Raw genomic sequence first — 19,545 nt, 5'->3', positions numbered from 1 at the left:
AACTTTTTTTCAGAGCATCAGAAAATTAGTACTCTGAGGTTATCGATAAGAAGGATCACATGAATGAAGTTCTTGTGAGGTCAAGTTGCATATAATCTTAAAGACAATTTGCACATTGCAAAAGCATGTGTTTCCAGATGCATATAAACAAATAACCAGTTATAACGAATAATCTGAATTAAACTCATTCATATCTGCTACAACTGGGAGGAGCATAAAAACACATTACAAGATCATTTCCCTGTTTTTGGAGAAATTAATGTTAGAAGACCCTTTGCCTTGTTTTCTTGAAGTTTCCTCATAAACACTCAAATTTTTCCTTATAGGAATCCATTTTTGGTCCAAGTTCTGACACAGAGAGATGTTCCTCTGATGATGGCCAAGAAAGTCACTAATCTGAGTATAGCAGAATGATGTTAGGAGTCATTTTATGGCTATGTTTCTTTACCATACCAGAGCATTCTGTTTCTCCTAGGTTAGTGGCTGATAAGTCTCAGGTTCTTGACCATCTGATGAGTGTTAAGCATGGATTCCTTCTCACGGATGGACCTTGAGTCCTGTAAGATAAGTGCTTGTGTACTCACACTTCTCACTGCATATGCTATTTATTACTTTACCAGAAATGTACATATGCCACTTGCAGGAAGGAAAAAGAAATCATGGCAACTGAAGAGCAACACAGCCAAGACACACATATTTTAGAATTAATTTAAACTTCAGCTTTGTTTTTCATCTAATTTTAAATGAAATATATAGATATTACAGCCAAGTGGGTCTTTGGAGATGGAACTCTGGAGAAAAAAAAAGGAGGGTGGGGTTAGCCTCACAGTCATTACCCACTGTAAATTATATATTAATAATTTTTAAAAAGAACTTGCATTTATAAAGGGAATAAAACATGGAAACAGTGGCAAAGATTATTTGGAAACTGTACCATAAAAGGCACAGATGCCAAGTATCTTCAGTGTTCTAAACTATTACTTAGGAACATAGGACAGTTTCGAACAATTTCTAACCCCAGGGTAGCTTTTCCATCTTGGCTATTGGGCTTTTAGTATCCTTTTGTAGTCTCTGTCTTTCTTTTTTTCAGTGTGAAACATCTTGTGCTTCTTCTCTTTAGCTTACAAGTTTCTCCCAGTGTATTCTGAAACAGCTTGACACATCCCTTTCATATGCCTTATTCATAGTGCTTAAAGCTAGCACAGGGTCAAGCGTCTCAGTAAACTCCCAGAACCATTCACAGATTCCATGAACCTGTAACACGTGAAGTGTAGAGAACATGCTGCATTTGGAACACCTCAGGAAAAGTGTGTTTGGTTATTATAGTTGCAGTCTGTCGAGGCAAATTACAATAAAAATCGAGATGATTTTATTTCAGCTATTGTTACAGGGAGAAGTCTCATGAAGGAGGGCAAACTCAGAGTATAATAAGGAGGCCTGTGCTTCTGTCCAAATGAAGAAGTCATTTGTAAGTCTTTGAAAACAATGCAGAAGGACTGAAAGAGTAGTGTCTGAGTGATATGAGAGCAGTGGTGCTCTTTTGTGATTAATTGTTTCTGGAGCACAAAAGACTGATGGGGTTTCTTAACCATTTCGACATTGCAGAAGCTTAGTCTCAGGTGAAAGTGGACATTGTCAATGGCAGGCCCTGTTTTGCTGGTGCTGAACGAGTATCAATTGCTACTGAACAAGGTAGAGGACACCAAAGGCCTTCTGGACATGGTGAAGTGAGATCTCAAAAGCAATCTTTCAGGAATCCTTGTTGGTATAGCTCCTGTACCACTTGCTGAACTCCATGTTGCAAGACAGTAGTTTCTGATGGCTGAAGCTCTTGGAGTCTGGCAGTGTCTGAGCTGTGGGGATTTAGTTCTTAGTGTTGGCACTGGGTGTTGCTGGGCACGGTGGTAAACAGTAATTGGACAAGTTAGTTGGGAAGGCTGCAGCTTAACAGTGAAGAAAGAACTGAGAATTAGTAATGATGGTTTGTACAGGGAGATCAGCTCTAATGGAATTTAGATGCGGCTACCAAAACTGCTATCTCCAAGAAGGGAAGGAAGTCACTTACATCTCTACCTGACAGGAAAGTTATATATCCTCCAGTAACCTCCTGCTCTGCTCTGCTTTCTGATGTTGTGATAAATATTTGATGACATTCAACAGAGAGAGAAAATATGTTAGTCTATAGGTTCAGTGGTTTCAGGTCATGATTACTTAGCTGTGGTCCTCTGGACCTACAGCTAGGGACTACACCAAGGCTGGAAGCACGTGGCAGAAGAATGTCACCTTACTTATCTAGACACAAGACAGTCATGAAGAACAAGAGACACATCTGCTTCTAACACAAGTTACTGGTCACCTAACTTCCTTCCATTAGAATCTATGTCCTGAAGGTTCCATCTCCCAACAGTGCTATAGGCTGGTAAAATAATACATCCTGACCACAATTTCTTCACCCTCCAATATTTCCAGCATATTGTAACCTGATAGAGGCTGAAATCGAACAGTAATTTGACAGTGCTGATCTAGAACATATATTAAGGCATTTTCCTCAGGACATCACCAGATTAGCTTAACTGTTAGAGGGGCAGACACTTCAGTTTCTGCCCTTTGTTGAGTCAGAACGAAGTTTACCAAGATGCTGAAGCAATTCTCATGTCCATTACCCACACTGTAGTTAGATACAGTGTTCAGTTAGAATAGTTTGCATGATTAAGAATGTGGCTGGGTACAACGTACCCAAACCTATGGGACACAATGAAAGCATTTCTAAGAGGGAAACTCATAGCTCTGAGTGCCTCCAAGAAGAAACGGGAGAGAACACATACTAGCAGCTTGACAACACATCTAAAAGCTCTAGAAAAAAAGGAAGCAAATTCACCCAAGAGGAGTAGACGGCAGGAAATAATCAAACTCAGGGGTGAAATCAACCAAGTGGAAACAAGAAGAACTATTCAAAGAATTAATCAAACGAGGAGTTGGTTCTTTGAGAAAATCAACAAGATAGATAAACCCTTAGCTAGACTCACTAAAGGGCACAGGGACAAAATCCTAATTAACAAAATCAGAAATGAATAGGGAGACATAACAACAGATCCCGAAGAAATCCAAAACACCATCAGATCCTTCTACAAAAGGCTATAGTCAACAAAACTAGAAAACCTGAACGAAATGGACAAATTTCTGGACAGATACCAGGTACCAAAGTTGAATCAGGATCAAGTTGACCATCTAAACAGTCCCATATCACCTAAAGAAATAGAAGCAGTTATTAATAGTCTCCCAGCCAAAAAAAGCCCAGGACCAGACGGGTTTAGTGCAGAGTTCTATCAGACCTTCAAAGAAGATCTAATTCCAGTTCTACACCAACTATTTCACAAAATAGAAGTAGAAGGTACTCTACCGAACTCATTTTATGAAGCCACTATTACTCTGATACCTAAACCACAGAAAGACCCAACAAAGATAGAGAACTTCAGACCAATTTCTCTTATGAATATTGATGCAAAAATCCTCAATAAAATTCTCGCTAACGGAATCCAAGAACATATTAAAGCAATCATCCATCCTGACCAAGTAGGTTTTATTCCAGGGATGCAGGGATGGTTTAATATACAAAAACCCATCAATGTAATCCATTATATAAACAAACTCAAAGACAAAAACCACATGATCATCTCGTTAGATGCAAAAAAAACATTTGACAAGATCCAACACCCATTCATGATAAAAGTTTTGGAAAGATCAGGAATTCAAGGCCCATACCTAAACATGATAAAAGCAATCTACAGCAAACCAGTAGCCAACATCAAAGTAAATGGAGAGAAGCTGGAAGCAATCCCACTAAAATCAGGGACTAGACAAGGCTGCCCACTTTCTCCCTACCTTTTCAACATAGTACTTGAAGTATTAGCCAGAGCAATTCGACAACAAAAGGATATCAAGGGGGTACAAATTGGAAAAGAGGAAGTCAAAATATCACCTTTTGCAGATGATATGATAGTATATATAAGTGACCCTAAAAATTCTACCAGAGAACTCCTAAACCTGATAAACAGCTTCGGTGAAGTAGCTGGATATAAAATAAACTCAAACAAGTCAATGGCCTTTCTCTATACAAAGAATAAACAGGCTGAGAAAGAAATTAGGGAAACAACACCCTTCTCAATAGTCACAAATAATATAAAATATCTTGGCGTGACTCTAACTAAGGAAGTGAAAGATCTGTATGATAAAAACTTCAAGTCTCTGAAGAAAGAAATTAAAGAAGATCTCAGAAGATGGAAAGATCTCCCATGCTCATGGATTGGCAGAATCAACATTGTAAAAATGGCTATCTTGCCAAAAGCAATCTACAGATTCAATGCAATCCCCATCAAAATTCCAACTCAATTCTTCAACGAATTAGAAGGAGCAATTTGCAAATTCATCTGGAATAACAAAAAAACCTAGGATAGCAAAAAGTCTTCTCAAGGATAAAAGAACCTCTGGTGGAATCACCATGCCTGACCTAAAGCTTTACTACAGAGCAATTGTGATAAAAACTGCATGGTACTGGTATAGAGACAGACAAGTAGACCAATGGAATAGAATTGAAGACCCAGAAATGAACCCACACACCTATGGTCACTTGATCTTCGACAAGGGAGCTAAAACCATCCAGTGGAAGAAAGACAGCATTTTCAACAACTGGTGCTGGCACAACTGGTTGTTATCATGTAGAAGAATGAGAATCGATCCATACTTATCTCCTTGTACTAAGGTCAAATCTAAGTGGATCAAGGAACTTCACATAAAACCAGAGACACTGAAACTTATAGAGGAGAAAGTGGGGAAAAGCCTTGAAGATATGGGCACAGGGGAAAAATTCCTGAACAGAACAGCAATGGCTTGTACTGTAAGATCAAGAATTGATAAATGGGACCTAATGAAACTCCAAAGTTTCTGCAAGGCAAAAGACACAGTCAGTAAGACAAAAAGACCACCAACAGATTCGGAAAGGATCTTTACCTATCCTAAATCAGATAGGGGACTAATATCCAACATATATAAAGAACTCAAGAAGGTGGACTTCAGAAAATCAAATAACCCCATTAAAAAATGGGGCTCAGAACTGAACAAAGAATTCTCACCTGAGGAATACCGAATGGCAGAGAAGCACTTGAAAAAATGTTCAACATCCTTAATCATCAGGGAAATGCAAATCAAAACAACCCTGAGATTCCACCTCACACCAGTCAGAATGGCTAAGATCAAAAATTCAGGTGACAGCAGATGCTGGCGAGGATGTGGAGAAAGAGGAACACTCCTCCATTGTTGGTGGGAGTGCAGGCTTGTACAACCACTCTGGAAATCAGTCTGGCGGTTCCTCAGAAAACTGGACATAGTACTACCGGAGGATCCAGCAATACCTCTCCTGGGCATATATCCAGAAGATGCCCCAACAGGTAAGAAGGACACATGCTCCACTATGTTCATAGCAGCCTTATTTATAATAGCCAGAAGCTGGAAAGAACCTAGATGCCCCTCAACAGAGGAATGGATACAGAAAATGTGGTACATCTACACAATGGAGTACTACTCAGCTATTAAAAAGAATGAATTTATGAAATTCCTAGCCAAATGGATGGACCTGGAGGGCATCATCCTGAGTGAGGTAACACATTCACAAAGAAACTCACACAATATGTATTCACTGATAAGTGGATATTAGCCCCAAACCTAGGATACCCAAGATATAAGATATAATTTGCTAAACACATGAAACTCAAGGAGAATGAAGACTGAAGTGTGGACACTATGCCCCTCCTTAGATTTGGGAACAAAACACCCATGGAAGGAGTTACAGAGACGGAGTTTGGAGCTGAGATGAAAGGATGGACCATGTAGAGACTGCCATAGCCAGGGATCCACCCCATAATCAGCATCCAAACGCTGACACCATTGCATACACTAGCAAGATTTTATTGAAAGGACGCAGATGTAGCTGTCTCTTGTGAGACTATGCCGGGGCCCAGCAAACACAGAAGTGGATGCTCACAGTCAGCTAATGGATGGATCATAGGGCTCCCAATGGAGGAGCTAGAGAAAGTAGCCAAGGAGCTAAAGGGATCTGCAACCCTATAGGTGGAACAACATTATGAGCTAACCAGTACCCCGGAGCTCTTGACTCTAGCTGCATATATATCAAAAGATGGCCTAGTCGGCCATCCTTGGAAAGAGAGGCCCATTGGACTTGCAAACTTTATATGCCCCAGTACAGGGGAATACCAGGGCCAAAAAGGGGGAGTGGGTGGGCAGGGGAGTGGGGGTGGGTGGATATGGGGGACTTTTGGTATAGCATTGGAAATGTAAATGAGTTAAATACCTAATAAAAAATGGAAAAAAAAAAGACACAGTCAGTAAGACAAAAAGACCACCAACAGATTCGGAAAGGATCTTTACCTATCCTAAATCAGATAGGGGACTAATATCCAACATATATAAAGAACTCAAGAAGGTGGACTTCAGAAAATCAAATAACCCCATTAAAAAATGGGGCTCAGAACTGAACAAAGAATTCTCACCTGAGGAATACCGAATGGCAGAGAAGCACCTGAGAAAATGTTCAACATCCTTAATCATCAGGGAAATGCAAATCAAAACAGCCCTGAGATTCCACCTCACACCAGTCAGAATGGCTAAGATGAAAAATTCAGGTGACAGCAGATGCTGGCGAGGATGTGGAGAAAGAGGAACACTCCTCCATTGTTGGTGGGATTGCAGGCTTGTACAACCACTCTGGAAATCCGTCTGGCGGTTCCTCAGAAAATTGGACGTAGTAGTACTGGAGGATCCAGCAATACCTCTCCTGGGCATATATCCAGAAGATGCCCCAACGGGTAAGAAGGACACATGCTCCACTATGTTCATAGCAGCCTTATTTATAATAGCCAGAAGCTGGAAAGAACCCAGATGCCCCTCAACAGAGGAATGGATACAGAAAATGTGGTACATCTACACAATGGAGTACTACTCAGCTATTAAAAAGAATGAATTTATGAAATTCCTAGCCAAATGGATGGACCTGGAGGGCATCATCCTGAGTAAGGTAACACATTCACAAAGGAACTCACACAATATGTACTCACTGATAAGTGGATATTAGCCCAAAACCTAGGATACCCAAGATATAAGATACAATTTGCTAAACACATGAAACTCAAGAAGAATGAAGACTGAAGTGTGGACACTATACCCCTCCTTAGAATTGGGAACAAAACACCCATGGAAGGAGTTACAGAGACAAAGTTTGGAGCTGAGATGAAAGGATGGACCATGTAGAGACTGCCATATCCAGGGATCCACCCCATAATCAGCATCCGAACGCTGACACCATTGCATACACTAGCAAGATTTTATTGAAAGGACCCAGATGTAGCTGTCTCTTGTGAGACTATGCCGGGGTCTAGCAAACACAGAAGTGGATGCTCACAGTCAGCTAATGGATGGTTCACAGGGCTCCCAATGGAGGAGCTAGAGAAAGTACCCAAGGAGCTAAAGGGATCTGCAACCCTATAGGTGGAACAACATTATGAACTAACCAGTACCCCGGAGCTCTTGACTCTAGCTGCATATGTATCAAAAGATGGCCTAGTCGGCCATCACTGGAAAGAGAGGCCCATTGGACACGCAAACTTTATATGCCCCAGTACAGGGGAACGCCAGGGCCAAAAAGGGGGAGTGGGTGGGTAGGGGAGTGGGGGTGGGTGGGTATGGGGGACTTTTGGTATAGCATTGGAAATGTAAATGAGCTAAATACCTAATAAAAATGGGAAAAAAAGAATAAAAGTGGTTGAGGATGCTCAGGGGGTACAGTGGTTGCCTAGCAACCTCAAGACCCCAAGTATCAAGAAGAAATGCAACAATCACACACTGGGAGAGATATCGCCAAATTGTACATCTGGGTTATACAGAGGAATTGTATTACGAATGTCAAAAATGTTCTCCAGACTCAGAGATAAGAAAACAAACACCTCATTATAAAGCAATGAAAAGAGTCAAGCAGACACTTTGTTGCAGAGCTCATCAGAAAATCAAGTATCTTCAAACCGTGAGAAGCTATGGAAGCCCAATGCAGCTCCGCACCACTCAGGGCTGTGTAAAATCGTCCAGCCACTTTTGAAAACTGTTGGGTACTTTCTGTTCTTTTCCTTTCTCAGTGCTAGGCATGTAGCTGTGCTTTTGTGTACGTGAGGCAAGTGTTCTACCATTGGACTCTATCCTTCCCACTGCCATTCTTTTCCCAAAAGGTAAATGATAATCACCTTGTTTAACCATTCTGTGGTCAAGTATTTATTCAGGGAATATAGATATTATTTTCATGCAAATATTTGTTATGCATAGTCATAGCAGTCTTATTTGTCGTAGTCAGCACTGAAAACAACTACTAAAGTGGGTTTCAATAGACTAATGGAAGACACACAAACTGTGATGTCTCCATGCTTTCATTACTGGGGCTTCCCTCAACAAGACAGCAATGACCGTGGGTTGCTAAAGGGCACAGAGATAAACCACTGTGGAGACAGTTTCAGGGAACAGCATCTGCTTTGCTGCATTCAAGCAACCATTTAAATAGGAGAGGCCTATGGCCTGTGATTGGTTGGCACATTACCTTGGACTGGATAGTGAACACTCATACCACCAGGGTCTCTCTGCAGAGGATGCACACAGAGGAGACACAGAGAGTGCAGACTCTTCACAGGACAGACACCAGCTATTCACGCTTCCTGAGAATCCAGTGTTCTGACTTCAGGAGTGTGGTGTGGTGTACCGTGCTTCTTAGAAGTGCAGTACACCAAGGAGGCTGGCTGTCCGGTCATGCCAGCACTTCCTCCTACACTTCTACACAGTGGATTCTTTCTGCGGCTGGCCTACTACAAACGTCAGATTTATTTCGTTTTCCCCGTGTCTGTGTGTTTTTTACTCTTTTTTCTCTTAATTCTTGTACTTTAGCATTAAAACGTTTTTCAAGGCTGGAAAAAAAAAGAATGTGGCTGGGTATCTGGGTGTGGGAGAAGGTTTACAGAAGTCTGAAATCCACAGATTATCCAAAGTGTGTTGTTATTGCTGTTTACAGAGCACCTTTCCTGTTTCAGGCAATCTTTGAGAATGTTGCTATGGTTGTCAGTCTGAGGAAGTTGTCAATTATTGTGAAAAACAAGGCCAGAGGTCAGGAGATAAACCAACTCTATCATTTGTAAGTCAGGGCATCCTGTTATTTTAGTGAAGACCTATTTCAGTACTTCACAACCAGCCCGTACTTTATTTTTATCACTTTAAAAATGCTTTGTGGTTATCCTTATAGAAATGGTTGCCAGAAAGTCAGCTACGAAATGAAGTCATGAGTGGGCTACTGCCTTGTTTTTCTGTGTTAGAAAGAAGGGATGCAAATGGTGACTGGTAACAATAGGTTTTTATTTTGAGATTTACTCTTATGTGTATGGATATGGCCTTCTTCACTGGTGCCTTCAGAAGGCAGAAGGAGCACTGGATGCTTTGGAGCTGACGTTCCTGGCAGCTGTAGGCTGTACAACATGGGTGATATGAACTGAATTCAGGTCCTAAGAAATAGGAGCAAGAGCTCATAATATATAATATTTGATCTTCTTCCATTAACCAAAGACAGTACTGGGTGCTAGGATATAAGATGCTACAAGGTCAGGCAAGGGTTTTGCTCCATTGAATTTCTTAGTAAACATGTTCTGTGGCTAGACTATGAAGTGTTTTCCTCATGTACTGAACCTTTGGTCCTCAGATGTTAGAGCTATTTGGGAGAGGTGGTAGAACTTTAATGGAGAGTAAGGAAGTTGGTCACTTGGAAAATGTCTTTGAGAGTTCTCTTGTTCCTGTTCCCTTCTTCTCGGCTCTTCTGCTGTGAGGTAACTATGGCCACATGCTCCAACCACCATATGTTCCCTTCCCACAGGCTCAGGATCAAAGGAATCAGTGTACCAAAGTTAATGATCTCTTGCTTAAAGTTTTCTCTCAGCTTTATTTCACAACAATGAGAAAACTAACATGGTAGATAAATAAATCAGAGAGAATCTAAGCATGCACAGTAACAAGTGTTAAGCAGAAAAAGAAAGCAATGCAGTGTACTTTCACAAGTAGTACTCAAATAATCCAGTTGAAGGATAGATCCTCATTGTGTTACAAAGCATTGCCCGAAGCACCAAGAAGAGGCCTGACTGGAGAGACAACAGCACAGGTCTCTGACCTGTCAGGCAAATTTGGAGAGATGGAATCCACAAAGACAATGAGTCAGGATAGTCTAAGGACTTTCCACAGAAGAATAAAGCCATTGAGATGGAAGCAAGCTTGATATCTGTCAGGGGCAGAACAAAGGCTATTGTATCCAGAGGTCATTGCAAAGCCTAGTGTAAGAATAAATTGATAAGTATTTCAGGGATAATTTCATGTGAGACCATGATGCCTGTTTAGGGAGTTACATTCTTTGAGGGTATAAAAGGAAGCTTTCATGTGCTTTAAAGTTCTGTGTGATCAATGGCTAACAATTGAGTAAATTGTTCTCGAAGTTTTTAAGCATGTAGCTTTGAAGACAGTGTTTCAGGCTTCTAAGTGGGTGTTATGCAGGACACTTACTTTAAGATAAGCTGTGTAATTGATGAACACAAACTTTCTTTCCTAAGATTATTCAACAGAAATCAGCCACAAGCCACAGGGAGCATGGCAAATTTACCTCTCTCTTCGTAATCACTTGCCACCATTCTGTGGTAAAGAATAGAGTCCTGGCAAATACAATAGTTTGCACTGAATCAGGGAACTAGAGCCCTCATGGTCCTGTATTGAGTAGGTTTAATTATATGTGGTTTAAGGCACTGTGAAGTACCCAAGGCAACTACAAAATACACAGAGCTCAGTCCTTAGGGGAGACTGACACCAGGCAGAGGAGTTTTTTGTTTTGTTTTTTCCTTTTCTTAGATTCCCCAGTATAGGGGAATGGCAGGCTGGGGAGGTAGGAGAGGGTTGGTGGGTGAGGGAGCACCCTCATAGAAGCAGGGAGAGGGAGGATAGGATAGAGGGTTTCTGGAGGGGAAACCAAAAAAGGGCATGACTTTTGAAAGGTAAATAAATAAAATATTCAATTAAAAATAGAAAAACTTCGGTGCTGCTTTCATGTCTCCCAATTATTAAGTCAAATTTATTTAATTTATCTAGTGACGGGAGGAATTATTACTTCAGACTGAAAATGAATTCCTAGGAACTAACCGGAATCTCCAGTACAGTCCAAATATGTATGTACTTACATACAGGAATTACGGAGAGCAAAGTACAACATTCTTTTAGAATCTGAAGCAATGTCAGTAAATTGCATGTGTTTTCTTACAACAACTTTCTTCTATTGCAGTCCTGCTTCCATTTGATCATGAGCAAAGTTTCTCTCCCTTCCCTGATGAATGACTTTTCTTTCTTTTTCTTTTTTCTTTTGCTGCTGCTGCTACTGCCTTCCTAGATTCCACATTTGACATGTTCTTCTCATTTTCTTTTGCCTTCTCAGTTCTCAGCTATTTGGCTGTGTTCTTTATAATTTTGTAGACTGCAGATTGCACCTTCTCTCTGAGTTTCTATGAAAAGGGCCTTTTTTGTGAGAATAATTTTCCTTTATCTTTCTTGTTTTCCAATATAAAAGATGAAAAAGAAAAAGAGATTGAATCTTATAGCCATGTTTGTACTGCTAGTAAAGATTGTTGTTTTTTATTGTTTACTTATTTTGTTGTTTCGTTTTTGTGCTTTTTCAATACTATTTACCATGCTTTATTTTACATTTTAATATTTGTGGACTGAGTATATGATGGTGTAGTGTCTGTGTGTGTATGCATATGTATACATGCTTGTGTGTGTGTCTCTATGTTTATTTCTGCCCTCTGTCTCTCTCTGTCTCTCTGTCTCTCTCTGTCTCTCTATCTCTGTCTCTGTCTCTGTCTCTGTCTCTGTCTCTCTCTCTCTCTCTCTCTCTCTCTCTCTCTCTCTCTCTCTGTGTGTGTAGGGAAGCACATGTTGTGCATATGGAGGTCAGAGAACAGATCCAATGTTGGTTTCCTCTTTCACCTTGTCAAGGAATACACAAAACTGTTTCCTCCTGTCTCTGCTTCCCCTTTCACTGTAAGAACGGTAGAATTGTAGACATGCACCACTGCATTTGGTTTTACAGACATTCTGGGGAGCCAAGTTCAGGTCTCCATGTTTGTGAAGCAAGACGTTTATCCACTGAGTCATCTTCCCAGCCCAAAGTAGTACTGCTTTATAAAGTGGTTTAGTGTGCCTGGTGCGGTGGCGCACACCTTTAATCCTAGCACTTGGGAGGCAGAGGAAGGTGGATTTCTGAGTTTGAGGCCAGCCTGATCTACAGAGTGAGTTCCAGGACAGTCAGGGCTGCACAGAAAAAACATGTCTCGAAAAACAAACAAACAAAAAGGAAGAAAGAAAGAAAGAAAGAAAGAAAGAAAGAAAGAAAGAAAGAAAGAAAGAAAGAAAGAAAGAAAGAAAGAAAACAACAATAAAGTGGTTTAGCATTCCATTTTGCTTTCTTCAGTATTCTTTGCCTTGGTATTTAACAAGCTCATCAGCCAAGCTTCAGCCTCACCCCATGTTGTTTTCTCTTTTCTATTTCTGTTCTATTGTACTGAGATATCCCATCACCTGGAAAGTACCTTTTGTTTCTCTGCACTTGGAAACCCTTTGTTTTTTTTTTTTTTTTCCTCGATCTGACATTTCTGCTCATCTTTGTCAATCCTTCTTCATCTCCATCTTCATGAAAAGTAACTAAAATCCTGTCTGTAGCTCACCACCATATCAAATGGTAAAGCTTTAACTTAATCTTTACATGCTCTTATACATTCTTTATTTACTTATGCGCGACTTGTGATCCCTGGTTTCTGTTCGCACACTAGTCTGTTCTTTATGATATGACATAATCAGCATGAGTGAAGCTTCTGCTTTTAATCCCTTCAAAGAGAAGCCTAAGACTTAGCCATGTTAGTGTCCTACAGCCTTAGTACAAACCATTTGCATACTGTACTTCCAGTACTCATTTGTTGAATGAGAGTCATAAAGAGGCCAAAATTATTTCCCAGAATATGTGGTGCAATTTCCTCTCCCTTCTGCTGTGCAGTATCACCAGCCATAGGAATAATTTGCTTCTTCCTTTTTTTTTCCTGTTTTGAAGCTACATATCCCTGCACATCAGAGTGTTTTGTAAGGATGAGATTGCAGATGTATGTGTTTAGTCATTCAGACAGTCAAACTGTGTGTTGATTATTTTAATTGTCTTATTTTGATACAGAATAATTTGTTCTGGGCTTTTTTACAAGCCCTTGATAGCTGTTAAGTAAATTAAAAGAACAAGAACAGAAAACATCAGCTTATTTAGTCCTCACCTTTAAATCACCAATCTGTCACCATATCCATAAAGGAGTAGTACAAGCTGTGTGTATGTGTATGGTGGTATGTGTGTGTGCATATGTGTGTATGTGTGTGTGTGTGTGTGTGTGTGTGTGTGTGTGCAAGCTGTGTACACAAGCTGTGTGCATGGGGAGGTGGTATGTGTGTGTATGTGTGCATATGTCTGTGAATTCAAGCTGTGAGAGTATGTGTGTGTATGCAAACATATGTGTGAGCTGTGTATTTATGTATGTATACAAACTGTGTGTGCATGGCCATGTGTGTGTGCATGTATCTGTACAAGCTGTGTGTGTGTGTGTGTGTGTGTGTGTGTGTGTGTGTTTGAGATGAGGGATGGGTCTTTAAATTTAAATAAAACAAACAATAAGTTAGAAAAAACTCTCCCCAGTACATTCTTGGATCTAGAAACATCAATTTTTTTTTGGACAAAGAAAGAACATAAGAAAGGAAGAAGAGAGAACTTGAGAGATTTCTCACTGCTATTTCATTTAGCTGGGTCTCTTAATAAATGTAATTTCCCTTTTTATGTTGGTTATTTTTTTATTTACATTTCAAATGTTGTCTGCCTTCCAGGGTTATCTGCCACAAACTCCCTATCCTATCCTCTTCCTCCCTGCTTCTATGAGGATGCTCCCTCAACCACCCTCCTGCTTCACCACCCTACCATTCCCCTATGCTGAGGCATCAAGCCTTCACAGGACCAAGGGCCTCCCCTCTCATTGTTGCCAGATAAGGCCATCCTCTGCTACATATGCAGCTGCAGCCATGGGTCCCTCCATGTGTATTCTTTGGTTGGTGGCTTAGTTTCTGGGAGCTCTGGGGTCTGGCTGGTTGATATTGTTGTTCTCCCTATGGGGTTGTAAACCCCTTTAGCTCCTTCAGTCCTTGTCCTAATTTCTCCATTGGAGTCCCCATACTCAGTCTGATGAGTGGCTGCAGGCATCTGTGTCTGTATTAGTCAGGCTCTGGCAGAGCCTCTCAGGGTACAGCTATATCAGGCTCCTGTCAGCAAGTGCTTCTTGTCATCAGCAATAGTGCTTATATTTGGTGTCTGCAGATGGGATATATCCCTAGGTGGGGGCCATCTCTGGATGGCCTTTTCTTCAGTCTGCTCCACTCTTTGTCCCTGCATTTCCTTTAATCAGGAGAAATTCTGGGTTAATATTTTTGAGATGGAATAAATGTAATTTTCATGTCATCTTTTCATCATTTTGTAGCTTTGAAAGCTGTATTTGATGAGAAAAGCCTATTCCCCAAAGAACTTCTCTATCGTGAAAGACAAGACAAGTCCCTGTGTCAAGAAACAAATGGTGAAATGAAGATAAAGCAAAACAAGAAGCAATTGTGATAAAATAACAAACACACTACTGTTACAGAGCACTCTAAAGGATGCTGAGAAGAAACTAGGACCACACTTCTGTTACTTTAAGTGTGAACTTCAAGAAACATTGTCTTCAGACTGCGTGTTTGTTCCGAGTTCATTCATACTTCCCAGTCTTGTTTAATCCAAGAAGGAACATAAAAAAGATTGGTCTAAAGAAGAGTGATGTCAATTGGTATAGTCTATTTCAGAAGAAAGTAATTACCTAGTTGTCCTTATAATTGTCCCTGTAGTCAAACACTTATAATTTTTAATAAAATCTTTATTTAAGCATGTAAAGGACTAACCAATTGATAAAATTTCATTTAAAATTATCTATTTCTGCGCTCCTTTCCTTTAAAATTTGGTTTTCCACAACAATTCTGATACTGATAATTAGATATTGATTACAGCACAATATCTTATTCTTTTTAAGAATACATTTATTTTAGCTGTACAAATTTATGGTGTATAATGTTAAATTTTGGTATACACATTAAAATGTGTATTAATTGGGATTATGAACATTTACAAACCATTAAACATTCTCATGTATTTTTAATTAACATGTGATCATTGCACAAATTGATATGTATGTAGTGGGGTTAATATTTCAACACATATATCTAATATGTAGTAGTTAAGCCAGAATAATTGCTATTTCCTAGTAATTATTTTAGAGTTATGCTCATTATTTTTATGCAAACTTTTCTTTATGTACATCATCTTCCAAGAAACCAATATTATTGAGTTGTTTTTTGTTATGTCCTTCATTAAGAATTAATTATGTCATTTCTATGGGTTCAGTTTATTTGTATATGCTTATATTTTAAAGAGGCCTTTAAAAATAGTTGGACTTTAAAACACTTGCAATAACACTTTAGTAAATTACTAATATGTAGTGGATGATTTGATTCACAACAAAAGCATTCAATCTATTTAAATGTCATATGCATTCATTTAAAATTTGTCTATTTTAATAATGAAATGTGACATATTGTTCCAATATGAGATTGTCTAGTAATAAAATATCGGTGTTGGGATTACAATTCTGGTCTTTTTCCATCTGAGTTCAAGACTGTTGAAACTCATGGCTCTTTATACTACTTCACAGAATATATTTAATGATATGGGCTTTAATAATAGATTTGCAAGCATCTTTAGAGCAAACATTTTGACTCAGGAATGGGTAGAATATAAAGGTTTACTCAGGACAGAATTATCTTTTATCTGTGTTTATGTGAATAGTGAGTCAGATATTATAAGCATATGTATATTGCTTTGCCTTCTCATGGAATTGCAATTATATATGGCAAAGATACAGGAGGTAAGTGTGCATGTGTGTGTGTTGAGGTGGAACATAGTCTTTACAGAAAATATAACATATGCAGTGGAATCTTTCTATGTAATACAAAGCTGCAACATGCCCTCAAATTATTAAAAATATTGTATGTTTATACAAAGCACATACACACATCTCTGTATGCATGCACGTACCTATGTCTATCATTTATTTATTGTCTGTCAGTCTGTCTGTCTGTCAGTCTATTTATCTGTCTTTTATATTGATCAAGGATATAGATGGATACCTGTGTGGTAAATAGTAACTATTTGGGAAACTGAAAAGGGGGGCATGGAGATACTAGGACTTTGTACTATACAGGCACATTTTGGTAAGTTTGAAAAGATTTCAATGTAAAAATTTAAAACTTAAAATATTTCTTTGATATAAAGGATTCGTTTAGATGTTCAAACAGAAACAAAGTACACTGAATGGAATGCCTGATTGGATAATCCATCATTCCAAACTCAGAACAGTGATTTATGAGCCATCGGTTGATGATAGTACAGTGAACTGAAATCAGAGACACGTTTGTTCCCAGAAATGCAAAGGACTTTTCAGATGTAAAAGAGATATAATAAAGGTACCAAATCCATTGTGACATCCCTTTTCTCCACATACATTCTTCTCTCCACTCATGAGTACATGCATCCATCCATCCATTCACACTCCAGTTATAGAACAGAGAGGCCAGACAATTTACATGTATACAGTAAAAATGCATCTTGCCATCAGCTTTCTTGAGTGCATTCACAAACAATATATTGGTTAATTAGGCTGAGATGTATGAGCAATTATTTTTTCAGGTATAATTTAGAAATTCTTTCAATAGGCACATCTTTTATTCTTGTTAATAACTTCACTCTTTTTTTTATAGTCCAGTCATTATCTCCCTTTCATTCTGCTCTCTGACAGTTCATCAGCCCATTCCTCCTCTCCCATCTCCACAAGGATGTTTTAACCCCCTATAGGAACTCTTTTTGAAGAAATTAGTATAATACAGCCTGCTCCATATAGAGTGACTTTCTCTATGTAGATGTTATGTTGGCAGAGCACTGGATAGATGCTTTATAGAACTGTAATTCTATCTCTCATGTACTTCAAGCTCAACTTTTTAAAAGGAATTATGAGGAGCAGTCTCAAAGTACATTTGATGAACTCAATTGATGCTTCAAAGCTCTGAAAGTCTCTTTTAATGTAACCACTCCCAATGAGTTGGCAAAAAAACACACAAGGGGGCAGAAAATTGACACTTAGCTGTTACATCTTACTATTCTTTCATATTCTACAGCATCTAATTGTGCTAAACAAGTAGCAGGGTCTTTCCTGTCAAATACTAATAGACTGAAGAATTATAAACTGTGGCTGAAATGAACATTTAGATGCAATTATTTAAAAACCGTTTTTCTACAGAGAAAGAAACTTGTCACATTAAAATATGTTATGATTTCAATAGTTGTTTGTGATATGTTCATCTACTTCAGCTATAACATAACATATTTTTTAGAGTATATTCTTATCACTCAAAAGATATGTGCTGTATTAATAGAATGAGAGCTGCCTGAGATTAATCTGTGTTCAGGTGAAAAAATTAACTTTTAAATTCTTTATTGATGAGAACATTCTCCTTTTTGTATTTAAAGTTTAGAATTAAGTATAATTTCATTTGAAAAAATAGATGATGAAATACTAAGAAAAGGCATGAGGTTATATATCTAACTCCTCGATACTGATGGTACTAAAATTTATACACAAGCATTTAAGGTCTCATTTTTCCTTTGACTCTTTAGAACAAAATATATTTGTAAAAAGAACAGATTTGTGAAAGTATTTAATGGTGTTCAGTAATATTTTATGGGCAATAATAGTTTGTTGGCTACTAAACCACAATAAAATTGGAAACAACAATGTATGGTTATTTTATTTTATTTTATTTTTTTTACTCCGGAAGAAATAGGACAATGCATGTTTTTGTTTGAACTGTTCTAAATTAAGATCCCCACAGAAAAATCACATTGAACGGTCTAAATAAGACAGAGTGGCTGTCTACACTTTTACAAGGAAGGAAAAGTACTGGCTGATTCTTGGATAAGTCACGGTATATCTGAGTAATGTGCAGACACAATAAGGTGGTAGCTAAGAGTGCTAGTGATATATGGCTGCTGCTGCCACTACATGGGTGCAGAGCACTGAATGCTAGTCTTAGACATTCTTATCTATGTCATATGTGTAAAACAATTTGAAAGATAGTCTTCATGTATTGAACAGATCCAGTTTGGAAATAATTATGGCATAATAAAATATAGAAAAATACTTAAAGTCAGAAAACACAATGCTGAAGGAAACTCTAAGATTAAAAAAAAAAAGAAGCATTTGGGAATGCCACTATAATAAAAAATCCTGGTTGATGGACTAAGACATAGGTCAGTGGGGGAGGTATTTGTTAGTGTGAAATGCAATCTAGATTTAATCTATAATGCTAAAACAAGTAAAACTATGCTAGTTAGGAGATGTTCACTTCTCCTTGTCCTAATAATTTAGGTCTGTCACTGGGCCATGCCACAGAAAATATTAATAAGGTTCAAGTCTGAGATAAATATTTTAGAGGATGTATTCCTTTAAGGAACTCATTTTAAGGTGCATATGAATAATTTTATTTCCTTCTCATGAGGTTAACAGAAATACTATTAAATTTGGTGATCAATAGTCACGTTTGCTTCAATGAAACTACACTAAATTTTCCATTTCTCAGAGGCCATATGGATGATATATGTGTTTAATACCTTCCTGCCAGTGAGATGATTGAATTGAACTACTACAATGAGATAAAACCCATTGAATTATGCATCTACTTTTTATTGATGGGTGGTTTGTAGAGAAAGTTATGTGGAATGTTAAAATTGCATGTAAGTTACCTCAGTGTAACTTCCATGTTACCTGGGATTAATAGTGTTTTCTTTTACACATATAATTTGGTAAATCAATAATCTAACTCTGGTTCTCTTGTAATATATACATAGATACACACACACACACACACACACACACACACACACACACACACATATATATATATATATATATACATTCAACATCTACTCTTTTTCCAATTATTAGAATGGGACTCAGGAAATGTCTCTGATGTTTGCAAAGTACAAGCTAATGAATTGTGGCAGTTGTAAAGTGTCTTAGATTCAGTTGTTCTTCTCCTCCTAAGCACTTTGAAGCATTTATGATGGGTTGAATTTTAATCTGACTTCAAGTCCGATTAGAATCCAGCACATTAGTTACATTTGCCATATTTCCAGTCATTTATACTTTTAAAGGAAATGAAACAATAGATGAAATAATAATAATAATAATTCTTAACAATTTGTCTTAC

General features: G+C 38.4%; 1 protein-coding gene across 2 annotated transcripts in view; it reads left to right on the top strand.

Annotated features, from left to right (window-relative positions):
- Wdr49 (WD repeat domain 49) overlaps positions 1 to 15,869 on the top strand; it is a 208,238-nt gene extending 192,369 nt beyond the window's left edge. For both annotated transcript variants that reach the window (XM_030252532.1, NM_001370850.1), the window contains one exon: positions 14,679 to 15,869. In XM_030252532.1, the coding sequence (XP_030108392.1) occupies positions 14,679 to 14,809 (131 nt within the window). In that variant the 3' untranslated portion in view covers positions 14,810 to 15,869. The remainder of the gene's footprint in view (positions 1 to 14,678) is intronic.
- The last annotated feature ends 3,676 nt before the right edge of the window (positions 15,870 to 19,545 follow it).

Source organism: Mus musculus, chromosome 3 (assembly GCF_000001635.26).
Source record: "Mus musculus strain C57BL/6J chromosome 3, GRCm38.p6 C57BL/6J".
Classification (NCBI taxonomy): domain Eukaryota; kingdom Metazoa; phylum Chordata; class Mammalia; order Rodentia; family Muridae; genus Mus; species Mus musculus.
The sequence above is the reverse complement of the archived record's forward strand: the minus strand, read 5'-3'. Positions and strand labels throughout refer to the sequence as shown.